This window comes from Coturnix japonica, unplaced genomic scaffold, assembly GCF_054131305.1.
Source record: "Coturnix japonica strain WE unplaced genomic scaffold, WE-NBRP24 Scf054, whole genome shotgun sequence".
In the NCBI taxonomy this organism is placed as follows: domain Eukaryota; kingdom Metazoa; phylum Chordata; class Aves; order Galliformes; family Phasianidae; genus Coturnix; species Coturnix japonica.
Window position 1 is genome coordinate 1,148,168 of NW_028188957.1, and position 17,526 is coordinate 1,165,693.

Genomic DNA, 17,526 nt, shown 5'->3' on the forward strand with positions numbered 1-17,526 from the left:
GGCTATGGGGCTGCCCCATTGCCCAGACCCAAACCTGGATCCCACTGCAGCTGTGAGATGAGGGAAGATGGCTATGGGGCTGCCCCATTGCCCGGACCCAAACCTGGATCTCACTGCAGCTGTGGGGTGGGGGAAGATGGCTATGGGGCTGCCCCATTGCCCAGACCCAAACTTGGATCCCACTGCAGCTGTGGGATGGGGGAAGAGCTGCAGCAGCAGCAGCAGCAGCAGTGCATCACAAGGAGTGCTCTTAATTCTGCACAGTGAGAACCCTGCCTGAGCCCCATAACCCCGCACGGTGCAGGTGGAGCCGCAGCCAGGGCAGGGAAGCTGCAGCAGGACGGATTTAATTGCAGCAGGATGGATTTCCTTGCAGCAGGATGGATTTCCTCGCAGCACATGAAACCAGCAGCACGACCCCCCCTGGCAGACGCTCATAGCGATCCGATCCTCCCCGCGCTCCGGGCTCGGCCTCGCGGCAGACGCAGCACGAGGCGGCTCCTCTGGGACGGCCGCTCCACGGGCTTTGCTTTTCCTACAGACGCTTCCTTCCTCTCCGACAAAGGCTGCGTCTTCCAGCCTCCCCTTCCTGCCAAGCTATCGTGTTCACCTTTACCGCCGCTCTTTGGCATTTAAGGATCGGGGAGATCCAGCGTTCGGAGCGTGGCCAGGAAGCGGCTTTGATATTGTAGCCACCTCCCGGGACCGGGATGGAATTTCACATCTCGGTGCGTTGGATGGAGCCTCTTCCCCTTCATCCATCAGCGCTGACTTCATGGCCACGCGGCCCCAGCCATCAGCCCGCACCCAACGAGGCCACGCACCCACCATCCACCCAGACCCGGGCATTTCCATAAGGGTTTGAACACAGTGTCATGGCCCTGATGCTCTCCAAGCACAGGAAAGGCCAAGGACCACCATCAACCATGGACCACGAACAACAACCATAAGCCACAGACCACCACCATCCACCATGGACCACTACCACCAACCACAGACCACAACAAATAGCCACAGACCACCACCACCAACCATGGACCACAACAAATAACCACAGACAACCGCCATCGGCCATGAGCCACCATCAACAATCACGGACCACCACCATAAGCTACAGACCATCACCATCCACCACGGACCAGTACCACCAACCACAGACCACCACAAATAGCCACAGACCACCACCATCAGCCATGGACCACCACCACCAACCACAGACCACTACCATAAGCCACAGACCACCAACAATCACGGACCACTTTGTGATCCATATGGATCACTAAGCACAGACCACCACCATCAATCATGGACCGCTACCATCAGCCACAGATCAACAACAACAACCATGGAGCACCACCAACAACTACAGATGGTCACCACCAGCCACAGATGGCCACCATCAGTCATGACCCATCATTACCAACCACGGATCACCAGCATCAGACACCACCAACCATGGACCACCACCACCAACCACAGACCATCACCACCAACCATGGACCACCACCATCAGCCATGGACCACCATCACCAACCACAGACCATCATCAGGCACTGGAATAGGCTAAACAGGGAGGTGGTTGAATCGCCATCCCTGGATGTGTTTAAGAGCCGTTGGGATGTGGTGCTCAGGGATATGATTTAGTGTAGGGTTGTTAGAGTTAGGGTTCTGGTTATAGGGTACTATGGTTATAGGGTGCTATGGTTATAGGGTACTATGGTTATAGGGTACTATGGTTATAGGGTTCTGGTTAGGCTACAGTTGGACTTGATGATCTTCAAGGTCTTTTCCAACCTGGATAGTTCTATGATTCTATGGATCTCTATAGGTCACTATGGGTCTCTATGGGATGCTATGGGGTCACTATGGATCTCTATGGGGTCACTATGGGTCTCTATGTGTTGCTATTTGTCTCTATGGGTCACTATGGGACGCTATGGGTCACTATGGATCTCTGTGGGGTCACTATGGGTCTCTATGTGTCTATTTGTCTCTATGGGTCGCTATGTTCCCTCACTGAGGGATATGATTTAGTGTAGGGTTGTTAGAGTTAGGGTTCTGGTTATAGGGTACTATGGTTATAGGGTACTATGGCTATAGGGTACTATGGTTATAGGGTACCATGGTTATAGGGTACCATGGTTATAGGGTACTATGGTTATAGGGTACTATGGTTATAAGGTTCTGGTTGGGCTGCGGTTGGACTTGATGATCTTCAAGGTCTTTTCCAACCTGGGTCATTCTATGATTCTATGGGTCTCTATGGGTCACTATGAGTCTCTATGGGATGCTATGGGTCACTATGGATCTCTGTGGGTCACTATGGGTCTCTATGTGTCGCTATTTGTCTCTATGGGTCGCTATGTGTCGCTCTGTTCCCTCACTGAGGGATATGATTTAGTTTAGATTGTTAGAGTTAGGGTTCTGGTTATAGGGTACTATGAGTATAGAGTATTATGGTTATAGGATACTATGGTTATAGGGTACCATGGTTATAGGGTACCATGGTTATAGGGTACTATGGTTATAGGGTACTATGGGTATAGGGTACTATGGTTATAGGGTACTATGGTTTATAGGGTTCTGGTTGGGCTGCGGTTGGACTTGATGATCTTCAAGGTCTTTTCCAACCTGGGTCATTCTATGACTCTATGATTCTATAATTATAATATAAAAAGCCAAATCCAGCAGAGCCCAGTGCACAACGCAAGGCCAGGTCTACCCAACCCGCTGTGTGCCACAACAGCTTTATATTGCAATACAGATCTGCATGGTGTACCTGCAGGGCTGGAGGCTGCGGGATGCGGCTGCGTGGCTGCTGCTCCTCCTGTCCCTGCCCTGCAGGCTCTTCGGTAGCTGAACACCCACGGTGCAGCTGACGCGCAGCAGGAGGGTGACGAAGAGCGGCGCGTAGAGCCCCAGCACCGCCGGGCCAGACTCCGGCGCAGACATGATCTCATGCAGAGCACATGTGGCCTTGGGGGGGGGGAGAGGGAGAGAGATGGGGGAGGAGGATTAGGAGGGATCCCCCCCTGCCCCGGCCCCGCAGCACGCTGCTGTCTGTTGGTAAATAGAGGAGGTTGTGGCTCCGTGCTCGATGAGCGCATCCCAAACACAGCCCCGATGCTCTGCAGACACACAGGGGAATATCGAGCCGGGCTTTGGGGACACAAAGCAGAGCCCCCAGCCCCAGTTATAGGGCAGCACCCAGCTCCTCTGGGCCCAATTCACACCACTTGGGGGAGGTGGGAGCAGCGCGGGGTCGGCTGCGGGGCTGCACCAGCTGCGTCGGGTCCTTGGCAGGAGGAAACGTTCACAGCTGTTTTCCTGCTCAGGGAGCTGCCAAGCAGGGGTTTATTTTCTTTTCGGAGGGGATAAAAACGCAAAGCGCTCCCTCCCCCGCCGAGGACGGACACCTGAGAGGGTTTTACGAGCGGCGGATTAGCGCGGGGAGGCCTCACAACGCCCTGCCTTCCTCCAGACCCACAAATGGCACGGCCCTGAGTGCACAAACAAGGGACACTCACGGCCATGGGCAGCGGCGTGGCCACGCGCTCCGAGCTGCCGCCCAGCAGGAAGGCTCGGCTCTCCTTGTACGGCACGTCCCGCGTCAGCTTCTCCAGCAGCTGCTCCAATATCTGAGCCGTCAGGTTGGGCTCCGCCGCCAGGGCGCTCCACATGGCACACGTGTGGCTGCGGGGAGAGAGGGGATGGGTAAGGACCCTTCCAACACAACCATTCTGTGGCTCTGTGATCTGTAAGGACCCTTCCAAAACAACCATTCTGTGGCTCTGTGATCTGTAAGGACCCTTCCAACACAACCATTGTGATTCTGTGATCTGTAAGGACCCTTCCAACCCGATTCTGTGACTCTATGATCTGCAAGGACCCTTCCAACACAACCATTATGTGACTATGATCTGTAAGGACCCTTCCAACACAACCATTGTATGGCTCTGTGATCTGTAAGGACCATTCCAACCTGATTCTGTGACTATGATCTATAAGGACCCTTCTAACCCAACTATTCTGTGACTCTATGATCTGTAAGGACTCTTTCAACCTAACCATTCCATGTTTCCATGATCCTCATGGACCCATCCAAGCCTACCCAACCCATTCCATGGTAGTATGGTCTATAAGACTCTACCAATCCAACTATTCTGTTCTCTGTTATCTGTAAGGACCTTCACAATCCAAGCCGTCCTATTGGTCTACCATCTTTAAAGACTCCTCCAACCCAACCAAACCCAGCTCATTCCATGATTTTATGGTCTGTTAAGACCCTTCCAACCAAACCATTATGTTTTCTTTGCTCTTGAAGGACCCTTCTAATGCAATACAACCCTACCAAACTCAAGCCATTCCATGGTTCCATGGTCTATTAGGAATTTTTGAACCCGACCTTTCTTTTCTCTATGATCTTCAAGGACTGTTCCAATCTATCCCAACCATGCCACTGTTATATGATCTTAATTGACCCTTACAACTCAAGCATTCCATGGCTCTACGATCTGCAAGGACCCTCCTATCCCCAACCATTTCATGGTTCTATGATCTTTGAGGACCCTTCCAACCCAACCCAGTCCAACCCAATTGTCCCACAGCTCTATGATCTTTCAGAATGCTTCCAACCCAACCATCCCATGGTTCTATGATCTTTGAGGACCCTTCCAACCCAACCCAACCCAACCCATTCCATGGTTGTACACTCAGGACTCAGCCCAGGGCCAGCTCTGACACCCCGGAGTTCTAGCTTTGCTGAGCAGCCCCACGCCACAGCCTCAGTCACTCCAACCAGACTCAGCTTTGCTCATTCACTCTTCTTACACCCCTATGCCCTGCAAACCCTCAGCAGTGAGTGGACACACCGATCCATGAGCTCCCAACAGAAATTCCAGCAGGGTGAAGGAGCCAACAAGCTTCCAGCTGCAGGTGAAGCAAAAGAAGCTGCAGTGGATGCAGGTACCTGTCGAAGGGCAGCGCGCTGCCCAGCAGGCTGGACACCACCACGCCGCTGTGCTGGGCTGCCAGGATGTACACGGTCTGCTGGGCCGCCTTGCGCACGTGCTCCTCGTCCACCTCCTGCAGCTTGCTGTGGATGATGCTCATGATGTCGGGCACCTGCGGGGCAATGGGGTGGCAGTCAGATGGGGGAAGGGACATAGAGAGACATTGGGGGGAGCGTGCCATGGTGTCCCCCTGTCCCAATGACACTGCAGGATGTCTCACGGTGCAGAGCTGCCAGTGCTCTGCTAGTATTGGTGCATATGGGGCTCAGCAGTGCTGTGGGGTTGGAACAGGATGACTGCTGAGGTTCCCTCCAGCCCAACCATCCCATGGTTCTATGATCTTCCAACTCAACCATCCTATAGTTCTATGATCTTCAAGGACCCTTCCAACCCATCCCATGGCTCCATGACCTTCCAACTCAACCATTCTATAGTTCTAGGATCCTCAAGGACCCTTCCAACCCATCCCATAGCTCTATGACCTTCCAACTCAACTGTTCTATAGCTCTATGATCCTCAAGGACCCTTCCAACCCATCCCATGGCTCCATGACCTTCCAATACAACCATTCTATAGATCTATGATCTTCAAGGACCCTTCCAACCCATCCCATGGCTCTATGACCTTCCAACTCAACCGTTCTATAGCTCTATGATCTCCAAGGACCCTTCCCACCTATCCCATGGCTCTATGACCTTCCAACTCAACCATTATATAGTTTTAGGATCCTCAAGGACCCTTCCAACCCATCCCATAGCTCTATGACCTTCCAACTCAACCGTTCTATAGCTCTATGATCTCCAAGGACCCTTCCAACCCATCCCATGGCTCCATGACCTTTCAGGACCCTTCCAACTCCAACATTCTCTAGTTCAACAACCCCAGGAACCAGAACAGAACAGGGGACCACCCCCCCAAGCCCCACCAGCTGCATGACGCACGGCGAGGCACAGAGGAAGCTCACGCACAGCCCAGACCTGGCGGCAAATCCCCGAGCTTAGCACGGAGCTGCTGGGATTTAGCGTCAGGTCGGGTTTCAGGATCTGGGCCGGACGGGGTCCGGACGAAAAGGGAGCGATGGGGAGGGGTCAAGGGGGGAGTGGGACGTTAGCAGGAGCTGCCGTGCGCAGCCTGAGCGGTGCGGGGAGAGCCGGTGTTTCCAATTAGTGCAGGAGAAAAGGGGGAGCTTAGTCCTAAGGCAGTGGATTAGACCAGAAAAAAAAGGCCTCTTCGGAGTGGGGCACGGAACAGGACGGGGATGGGGGTGGGGATGGGATGGGGTGGGAAAGGGGATGGGATAGGAATGGAGATAGGATTGGGATGGGGTAGAAAAGGGGATGGCATGGGGAGGGGATGGCATTGGGATGTGAATGTGGAGGGGATTGGGATGGAGTGGGAAAGGGGTAGGATGGGGATGGGATGGGATCGGGATGGGGTGGGAAAGGGGATGGCATGGGGTGGGGATGGGATTGGGATGGGGTGGGAAAGGGGATGGGAATGGAGATAGGATTGGGATGAGGTGGGAAAAGGGATGGAATGGGGTGGGGAGGGGATGGGATTGGGATTGGGATTGGGATAGAGTGTAAAAGGGGATGGGATGGAGTGGGGATGAGGTGTAAAAGAGGATGGGATGGGGTGGGGAGGGGAGGGGATTGGGGTGGAGTGGGAAAGGGGATGGGATGGGAATGGGGAAGGGATTGGGATGGGGTGGGAAAGAGGATGGGATGGGGTGGGAAAGTGGATGGGAATGTAGAGGGGATTGGGATGGGGTAGAAAAGGGAATTGGATAGAGTGGGAAAGGGGATGGGGAGAGGATGGGATTGGGATGGGATGGAAAAGGGGATGGGTTGGGATGAGGAAGGGATTGGGATGGAGTGGGAAAGGGGATGGGATGGGAATGAGGAGGGGATTGGGATGGAGTGGGGATGGAGGGGGATAGGGATGTTGATCAAAACGGGGATAGTGATGGGAGGAGTGACAGCTCCAGGGAGTGTGGGGCAGGAGATGGTACAGCCAGAGGTTCAGTGGGAATGGTCACATCCTTCCAGTGCCCAAAGGGAGTCAATAAGCTGGAAAATGACTGCACAAGGGCAGAGAGCGACGATGCAACAGAAAGGAATAGTTTCAACTCAAAAGAAGGGAGATTTGGGCTGAGATATGGGGAAATCCTTCACATGGAGGTGGTGCAGCCCCAGCACTGCAGCACGGAGCTGTGGGTGCCCATCCCTGGAGCTGCCCGAGGCTGTGGGGGGTCCTGGGCAGCCTGAGATGGGGGGCAGCCAGCACACGGCAGGGCTGGGGATGGGAGGGATGGGGACACTTCCAACCCAACTGTTGTATGGTTCTATCATCCTTAAGGACCCTTCCAACCCAACCATGCATCAACTCTTCATTTTTTGAGGACTCTTCCAACCCAAGTGTTCCATGCTTCCATGACCTTCCAGGACCCTTCCAACCCAACCCATTCTATGACTCCATGACCTTCCAGGACCCTTCCAACCCAACCCATTCTATGACTCCATGACCTTTCAGGACCCTTCCAAACCAACCCATTCCATGACTCCATGACCTTTCAGGACCCTTCCAACCCAACCCATTCTATGGCTCCATAACATTTCAGGACCCTTCCAACCCAACCCATTCTATGACTCCATGACCTTTCAGGACCCTTCCAACCCAACCCATTCTATGACTCCATGACCTTCCAGGACCCTTCCAACCCAACCCATTCTATGGCTCCATGACCTTTCAGGACCCTTCCAACCCAACCCATTCTATGGCTCCATGACCTTTCAGGACCCTTCCAACCCAACCCATTCCATGACTCCATGACCTTTCAGGTGTTTTCTGACCCAAACCACTTGATGAATACCGACCATATTGCCCAAACCTATCACCCCACAGCCCAGCTGCGAGGACCTGGTGCTCACTGGGCAACATGAGTGGGAGGCAGAGGGGCTGGGGTTGCTCTGGAGGGTCTCACCTTGTCCTGCAGGACGGCCCCCCGCTCCTTGAGCAGAGCGTTGATCATGACGGTGGCTGCACGAGAGCAGTTCTTGTCGGGGTCCGCCAGCCCCTCAAACATGGCGAGCAGGAGACTCATCAGCTGGTCCGGGGGGACACGCTTCCCAATTACCTGGGGGGGAATGAGTGGTTTAACGAGGGCTGGAGTGGTTCATCCCTATGGCCACAGGTCCTTCCTGCTGCAGGGCCCCGATCTCAGCCCCACAGCTCCCTGATGGCACCATGGGCAGCCCACCTGCCTGCACACAGGCTGCTGCAGGAGTGGGGCTGGGCGGCTTTAAGGTCCTTTCCAGCCCAACCCTCTCAAGGCTTTGTAATCTTTCAGGACTTTAACAAGACAACCCAATCCATTCCATGGCTCTGCGATCTTTAAGGACCTTCCCAACTCAACTCAACCTATCCCATAGCTCTGTGATATTAAGGATCTATCTGACCCAATCATTCCATGGTTCTAGGACTTTTCAGGACCTTTCCAAGTCAACCCAACTCATCCCATGGCTCTGTGATCTTTAAGGACCTTTCCAACTCAACCATTCCACTGCTGTATGACCTTTTAGGTCCCTTCCTACCCAACCTACCCTACCATTTCCTGGCTCTATGACCTTCAAGAACTCTCCCAACCCATTTTATGCTTGTTTGACCTTTAAGGACCTCTCCAACCCAACCCAACGCATCCAACCCATGGCTCTCTCACCTTTAAGGACCTTTCCAACCCAACCCAACCCAACCCAACACAACCAACCCATGGCTCTCTCACCTTTAAGGACCTTTCCAACCCAACCCAACCCAACCAACCCATGGCTCTCTCACCTTTAAGGTCCTCTCCAACCCAACCCAACGCATCCAACCCATGGCTCTCTCACCTTTAAGGACCTTTCCAACCCAACCCAACCCAACCAACCCATGGCTCTCTCACCTTTAAGGTCCTCTCCAACCCAACCCAACCCAACCAACCCAAGGCTCTCTCACCTTTAAGGACCTTTCCAACCCAACCCAAGGCAACCCATGGCTCTCTCACCTTTAAGGACCTTTCCAACCCAACCCAACCCAACCAACCCATGGCTCTCTCACCTTTAAGGACCTTTCCAACCCAACCCAACCAACCCATGGCTCTCTCACCTTTAAGGACCTTTCCAACCCAACCCAACCCAACCCAACCAACCCAAGGCTCTCTCACCTTTAAGGACCTTTCCAACCCAACCCAACGCAACCCATGGCTCTCTCACCTTTAAGGACCTTTCCAACCCAACCCAACCAACCCATGGCTCTCTCACCTTTAAGGACCTTTCCAACCCAACCCAACCCAACGCAACCCAACCAACCCATGGCTCTCTCACCTTTAAGGACTTTTCCAACCCAACCCAACCCAACCATCCCATGGCTCTACGATCTTTCTTTGTACAGACTTTGGGGTCTGGCAGCATCGCTATGGGGCAGGATCCTTGCAGCAGCCCCACTCAGCCCCCCTTACCATGGCAATGTTGGTACAGGTGCGGAAGAGGACGGTGAAGTCGGGCTCCTCCAGACCCTTCTTCAGCGCCTTCAGCCCCTCCACCATCTCATCACGGTGGTCCCGGGCGAACCCTGCAGGTAGAACAGTATTGGGTCAGATCGGCCCCATAGAACCACGACACTGCAGTGATGTGGGTCAGAATGGAGCTGCCCCACAGAACCACAACACTGCAGTGATGTGGGTCAGAATGGACCCATAGAACCACAACACTGCAGTGATGTGGGTCAGAATGGAGCTGCCCCATACAATCACTGCAGTGATGTGGGTCAGAATGGAGCTGCCCCATAGATCCACAACCCTACAGTGATGTGGGTCAGAATGGAGCTGCCCCATAGAGCCACAACACTGCAGTGATGTGGGTCAGAATGGAGCTGCCCCATAGAATCAGAACACTGCAGTGATGTGGGTCAGAAAGGAGCTGCCCCATAGAGCCACAACACTGCAGTGATGTGGGTCAGAATGGAGTCTGCCCCACAGAACACTGCAGTGATGTGGGTCAGAATGGAGCTGCCCCATAGGGATCTCACTGATGTGGGTCAGACCCACAGCGCTGCTCCCGTTACAGCAGTGAATCACAGCTCCATTCTGTACCGCCTCATCCCCAGTGCAGCCCCGACCCCTCCTGGTTATATGGAGAATATCAGGACTGATGTAACCCTGGATATTCCAACCCTCTGCATCCCAACCCCGGTTCCGTGACAGCATCGCCCCACCGGCCCCACTCCCGGCCCCACTGCACGGCCACGATGGCCACGATGGTTTATAGGGGACCGGAGACAGCGGGCAGCCCCTGAGCTCTGTGCTGGTGGGTGTGAAGGGTCTCAGGGGGCTCTTCCATCCTAAATGACACTGTGGGTCTATTTAGGGTCATGGTGGGGGTAGACTGGGGTTGGGCTGGGGTATCCTGGAGGTCTCATCCAACCTTAATGACTCTATGCTTCTATTTAGGGTCATGGTGGGGATGGGCTGGGGTTGGAATTGGGGTTCTTGGGGGTCTCCTCCAACCCTAATTTAGGGTTGTGGTGGGGATGGACTGGATGACCTTGGAGGTCTCATCCAACCTTAATGACTCTGGTTCTATTTAGGGTCATGGTGCGGTGGGCTGGGGTTGGACTGGATGACCTTGGAGTTCTCTTCCAGTCTTAATGACCCTATGGGTCTATTTAGGGTCATGCTGGGATGTGTTGGGGTTGGACTATGGAATCTCCTCCGACCCCAACGACTCCATTTGTGGGTTCCTTCTCTGCAGCCCCATAACCATTGGAAGGGGCCGTGCCCCCCATTGCCCACCTTCATAGCAGAGCTGGATGTACAGCAGGCTGTAGACGCAGTCGACGGCGCGTTGACGGACGCTGCCCACCGAGTCGGAGCAGCGCGGGGAGAAGAGCGCGATCAGAACCCCCAGGTTGTAGAACGGGACCACGGTCTGTGGGGACAACGTGGACGTGTCGGTGATGGGGTGGCACCGGGATGGCACCGGGATGGCATCAGGATGGCATGGGGTTGGCAATGGGACTGCACTGAGATGGCATCGGGATGGTGCTGGGATGACACTCAGATGTCATTGGGATGACACTGGGATGGCACTGGGATGGCACCGGGATGGCAGTGGGATGGTATTGGGATGACACTGGGATGGCACTGGGATGGCATTGGGATGACACTGGGATGGCATTGGGACGGTATTGGGATGGCACTGGGATGGCACTGGGATGTCATTGGGATGACAACAGGATGGCACTGGGATGGCATTGGGATGACAACAGGATGGCACTGGGATGGCATCAGGATGGCATGGGGTTGGCATTGGGATGGCACTGGGATGGTACTGGGATGGCATTGGGATTGTGTTGGGATGGCACTGGGATGGCATTAGGATGGCATCAGGATGACACTGGGATGGCATTAGGATGGCATCAGGATGACACTGGGATGGCACTGGGATGGCACCGGGATGGCAGTGGGATGGCATTGGGATGGTGCTGGGATGGCATTGGGATGACACTGGGATGGCATTGGGATGGCATTGGGATGGCATCAGGATGGCATGGGGTTGGCATTGGGATGGCACTGGGATGGTACTGGGATGGCATTGGGATTGTGCTGGGATGGCACTGGGATGGCATTAGGATGGCATCAGGATGACACTGGGATGGCATTGGGATGGCATTGGGATGGTGCTGGGATGGCATTGGGATGGCACTGGGATGACACTGGGATGGCATCAGAATGGCATTGGTATGGCACTGGGATACACCAGGATAGCATTGGGATGGCACTGGGATGGCATTGGGATGGTACTGGGATGGCATTGGGATGGCACTGTTATAGCACTGGCATGGTGCTGGGATGGCACTTGGATGGCGCTGGGATGGCACTGGGTTGGCACCATTATGGCATTGGAATGGCACTGGGATGGCATGGGGATTGTGCTGGGATGGCACTGGGTTGGCACCATTATGGCATTGGAATGGCACTGGGATGGCATGGGGATTGTGCTGGGATGGCACTGGGTTGGCACCATTATGGCATTGGAATGGCACTGGGATGGCATGGGGATTGTGCTGGGATGGCACTGGGTTGGCACCATTATGGCATTGGAATGGCACTGGGATGGCACCAGGACACGCAGACTATTGATCCCACTGATGCCCACTTACACTGACGTTGAGCCTGCCCAGGTAGAAGTGGAGCAGCGCGGCGCTGAGCTCCACAGCACGCTGCCGCTCCTGCTGCCGGCTGGATTTAATCCATGGGCCCAAGTGCTGCAGGATGGGGGTGGAAATAACATTACCTGAAGGTGGTGGGGTCCCTGGGTGACACAGGGAGGGGATAGAGGGTGAGATGGGACCAGCTCGTACCGCAAACATGTCCTGCAGGCCGTGCGGGGTCAGGCTGCGCTGCAGGAGGGTCTTCAGCAGCTCCTGGAGGGCACCGAAGGTGTCTGCAAATAGTTCCTATGGGAGCAGGTATGGGGTGTGAGGGGCAGCACAGGGGTGACCCCAGGAACAGGGGATGGAGGGGATATCCTCAGGAGTGGGAGATGGAGGGGGCACCCCCAGGAGTGGGGGATGGAAGGGGTACCCCCAGGAATAGGGGATGGAGGGGATGTCCTCAGGAGTGGGAGAGGGAGGGAGCACCACCAGGAGTGGGGGTGAAGGCAGGTGCCCCCACGAGTGGGGGATGGAAGGGGTACCCCCAGGAATAAGGGATGAAGGGGACACTCCCTGGAGTGGGAATAAAAGGGAGGACCCCCAGCACTGGGAGATGGAAGGGAACCCCCAGGAATAGGGGATGGAGGGGACACCCCAGGAGTGGGAGATGGAGGGGGCACCCCCAGTGGTAGGAGATAGAAGGGGTACCCACAGGTGTGGGGGTGGAGGGGGAATCCCAAGGAATAGGGGATGGAGGGGACACCCCCAAGAACAGGAGATGGAGGGGGCACCCCCAGGAGTGGGGGTGAAGGCAGGTGCCCCCACAAGTGGGGGATGGAAGGGGTACCCCCAGGAATAGGGGATGGAGGGGACACCCCAGGAGTGGGAGATGGAGGGGGCACCACCAGGAGTGGGGGATGAGAGGGGTACCCCCAGGAACAGGGGATGGAGGAGATACCCCCAAGAGTGGGTCATCACCAGGAGACCCTCAGGAGTTGGGGATGGAGTTGAGACCCCCAGGAGTGGGGGATAGAGGGGGACACCCCCTGGGGTGGGGGATGAAGAGGGAACCCCCCAGGACATGGAGTTGAAAGGGGTACTCCAGGATTGGGGATGGAGAGGACACCGCCAGGAGTGGGAGACAGAAGGGGGCCCCCAGGAATAGGGATGGGGAGCCCCCCCACCTCACTGTAGGGCGCATCACTGCCATCCCCATCGTGGTCCCACTGGGGGTCCAATGGGGGCAGGGCCAGGACGCCGGCCAGGCACGCGTCCATCAGCTCCGTGCGGTCGGGGTCGTTGAGTTGGGGCTCCAGGAGGCTGAGGTGGGGGTTCAGGAGCACGGCAAGGAGGATGGGATGGAACTCTCACTCACTGAGTCACTGGGGTTGGAAGAGACCTCCAGGACACCCCAGTCCACCCATCCCCATGTCCATCTCTAAAGGACCTTTAAGGATCCTTCTAACCCAACCTCTTCTATGATGACTTTTCAGAACCTTTCCAAATCCCACCGTTCCACAGTTCGAAGATCTTTAAGGACTCTCCCAGCCCAACACAACCATCCCAAGACTCTATAAGCTTCCAGGACTCTCCCAAACCAATCTCGTCTATGATGACCTTCAGAACCCTTCCAATGCAACCATTCCATGGCTGTAAAATCTTCCAGGACCCTTCCAACCCAAGCACCCTGTGTCTCTATGATCTTCAAGGACCCTTCCAACCCACCCCCTTCTAAGATGACCCTTAAGGACTCTCTCAACCCAACCATCTCATGGCTCTCTGACCTTAAACCACTCTTCCAACACAATCATCCCACAGCTCTATGAGCTTTAAGAACACTTCCAACTCATCCCAACTCAACCATTACATGGCTCAATGACCTTTCAGGACTCTTCCAATCCAACCCAACCCAACCATCCCACGTGTCTATGATCTTTAAGGATCCTTCCAACTCCAACCCAACCCAACCCAACCCAACCCAACCCAACCATCCCACGTGTCTATGATCTTTAAGGATCCTTTCAACCCCAATCCAACTTAACCCAACCATCCCTCGTGTCTATGATCTTTAAGGACCCTTCCAACCCCAACCCAACCCAACCCAACCATCCCACGTGTCTATGATCTTTAAGGATCCTTCCAACCCCAATCCAACCCAACCCAACCATCCCACGTGTCTATGATCTTTAAGGATCCTTCCAACCCCAATCCAATCCAACCCAACCATCCCATGTGTCTATGATCTTCAAGGATCCTTTTAACCCCAATCCAACCCAACCCAACCATCCCACGTGTCTATGATCTTTAAGGACCCTTCCAACCCCAACCCAACTCAACCCAACCATCCCACGTGTCTATGATCTTTAAGGATCCTTCCAACCCCAATCCAACACAACCATCCCACGAGTGGATCTTTAAGGATCCTTTCAACCCAACAGCTCCTTGGCCCATCATTTTTCAGGACACTCCCAAGCTACCTATTCCGTAATTACCTTTCAGGACCCTTCCAACTGATACATCCCATGGCTCTATGACCTTTAAGGACACTTCCTACCTCACCACTCTGCAGTTCTATGATCTTTAAGGACCCTTCCAACACAACTATCCCCTGGCTCTATGATCTTTCAAGACCTTCCCATTTTAATCCCTTCTATAATGACCTATGAGGACTTTTCCATCCCAGCCATCCCATGTCTTTACGATCTTTAAGGACCCCTTCAATCCAACTCAACCCTACACAACCATCCCAGGTGTCTATGATCCTTAAGGACTCTTCCAACTCAACTATTCCATAGCTCTGTGCCCTGTAAGGAACCTTCCAACTCCACCACACTGTGGTTTTATGGTCTTTAAGGACCCTTCCAACCCAATCCCCCCATGGCTCTACTGTCTATAAAGACCCTTCCAACCCAATCATTCCACAGCACTGTGATCTTTGAGGACCCTTTGAACCCAACCTGCCCCAACCATCCCCTGTCTCTATGACCTTCCAGGACCTTCCCAACCCACCTAACCCTGGTTTCTACCAAGGATACACCAGGTGGGTGCAGGTGACCATCGCCCACTGCCGCACCGGTGTCCGCATTGAGTCCAGCGGTTCCGCTTTGATGAATTCCTGGAACAGAGACCGAGGGGACGGGGACAGGGACAGGGATGGGGACAGGGATGGGGACAGGGATGGGGACAGGGATGGGGACAGGGATGGGGACATGGATGGGGACAGGGATGGGGACAGGGACGGGGACGGGGACAAGGACGGGGACAGGGATGGGGACAAGGATGGGGACAAGGATGGGGACAGGGATGGGGACAAGGATGGGGACAAGGATGGGGACAGGGATGGGGACAAGGATGGGGACAGGGATGGTCACATCCACCCCATTCACTACCCCACAGATCCCAACCCTCCCCAACCCACCCAACCCCAGCCCCTGTTCTCACCACCATCTGCGCCACGAGTTCAGCTTTGCGACCCAGAATGAAGTCGGTGCATTTGGTGCTGCCGCGGACGGCACGGCTGATCATGGCGATGCTCCGGATGAGGCACAGCTTCAGGGTCAGGTCCTGAGCACAGAACCACGGTGACATCACTGCCATGGGGCACCGCGACACCCATAGCCATGGAGAATCAGAATCCCATAGCCATGGGGCACCGGGACCATCATAGTCATAAAGAACTGGGAACCTCATAACCATAGGGCACCATGACCATGACCTCCATAGCCATCTGAATCAGAACCCCATAGCCATGGGGCACTGGGACCATCATAGCCATAAAGAATTGGGAACCCCATAACTATAGGGCACCATGACCCACATAGTCATTAGAGTCAGAAACCCATAGCCATGGGGCACTGTGACCATCATAGCCATAAAGAATTGGGAACCCCATAGCCATAGGGCACCATGACCCCATAGCCATGGAGAAACAGAACCCCATAGCCATAAAGAATTGGGAACCCCATAGCCACAGAGAATGGGAACCCCATAACCATAGGGCACCATGACCCCCACAGCCATTAGAATCAGAACCCCATAGCCATGGGGCGCTGAGACCCTCATAACCACTAAGATTTTGGAATCCCAAGTTGTGGGGCACCGTGACCCCTATAGCCATGGAGAATCAGAACTCCATAGCCATGGGGCATTGGGACCCTCATAGCCATAAAGAATTGGGAACCCCATAGCCACTGAGAATGGGAACCCCATAACCATAGGGCACCATGACCCCCATAGCCATGGAGAAACAGAACCCCATAGCCATGGGGCACTGGGAACCCCATATAACTATGGGTCACCAGGACCTTGATAGCCATGGGGCATTAGGAACCCCATAGCCATAGGGCACCAAGGCACTCACATAACAATGAGGCACTAGGAACCCCATAGCCATGGGTCACCAGGACCTTCATTGCCAATGAGGCACTGGGAACCCCATATAACTATGGGTCACCAGGACCTCAATAGCCATAGGGCACTGCGAACCCCATATAACTATGGGTCACCAGGACCTTGATAGCCATGGGGCACTAGGAACCCCATAGCCATGGGGCTCCAGGACCTTCATTGCCAATGGGGCACCAACACCCCCTGCCCACATCCTGTAGTGGGGCAACACTTTGGGGTCTCAGCTCCCTGCTGAGGCAGCACCAGGAGCCCCCAGACCCTCCTATATCTCCAAAAACCAGCACCCCTTGGTTGTGCCCCCCATCAACTCTTGCTCACGGAGCTCCAGCCCATCACACCCCCACCCCCACAGGGACTGACAATGGCAGACACAGTGAATGGGAACAATGGCCATCAGTGGGGGCTGCCCCCCACCCCAATTAGCGGCGCTCCCTCATCCCAGCTGAGCCCGTGGAGCTGTTAGTGCCAGAGGAGCCCAAAGGAAGATGTGTTAGTGCAGATGGGGGACGGGGGGCCCTGACAGCTTCACCTCAATGCGACAAACGCCATTTGTCATCGGTCAGCCTTGAAAATTAAGTACAGATAGAGATGCAGCCCCCCGGCTGCCCCCCAGGACGGCAATCTGTGCTTTGTTGTCTGGATGGTGAGTGATGGTTCCCCGGGGGGAAGTGGGGAAATGAGCTCCATGAATTTCTGCAGCTGGGGCTCTGCGGTTCAATGCGTTGTGGGGGGAGAGGAAGGGGACAGGGGGGGCTGGAGGTGGGCACTGCATCTATCAGTGAGGGGTCTGGGGCAGCACCATGGGGTGGGAGGGTCCTTATAGACCATAGAGGTATGGAATGGGGTGGGTTGGAAGGGACCTTCTATGGTGCTGTGGAATGGTCAGGTTGGAAGGTAACTTAGAGCCATAGGATGG

The 17,526-nt window shown here is 54.9% G+C and overlaps 1 protein-coding gene across 7 annotated transcripts in view; it reads right to left on the reverse strand.

The window, feature by feature from the left end:
• Nucleotides 1-17,526, reverse strand: part of MROH1 (maestro heat like repeat family member 1) — a 66,707-nt gene that overhangs the window by 21,113 nt on the left and 28,068 nt on the right. For 5 of the 7 annotated variants that reach the window (XM_015850411.3, XM_085533127.1, XM_015850410.3 and 2 more), the window contains 11 exons: nucleotides 15,645-15,767; nucleotides 15,239-15,318; nucleotides 13,388-13,523; nucleotides 12,411-12,506; nucleotides 12,210-12,314; nucleotides 10,840-10,975; nucleotides 9,508-9,620; nucleotides 7,996-8,148; nucleotides 4,970-5,124; nucleotides 3,528-3,693; nucleotides 2,780-2,976 (listed from right to left, as the gene is read on the reverse strand). In XM_015850411.3, the coding sequence (XP_015705897.2) occupies nucleotides 2,780-2,976; nucleotides 3,528-3,693; nucleotides 4,970-5,124; nucleotides 7,996-8,148; nucleotides 9,508-9,620; nucleotides 10,840-10,975; nucleotides 12,210-12,314; nucleotides 12,411-12,506; nucleotides 13,388-13,523; nucleotides 15,239-15,318; nucleotides 15,645-15,767 (1,460 nt within the window). The remainder of the gene's footprint in view (nucleotides 1-2,779; nucleotides 2,977-3,527; nucleotides 3,694-4,969; nucleotides 5,125-7,995; nucleotides 8,149-9,507; nucleotides 9,621-10,839; nucleotides 10,976-12,209; nucleotides 12,315-12,410; nucleotides 12,507-13,387; nucleotides 13,524-15,238; nucleotides 15,319-15,644; nucleotides 15,768-17,526) is intronic. The other 2 variants (XR_014941025.1, XR_014941024.1) reach the window with 1 other exon arrangement.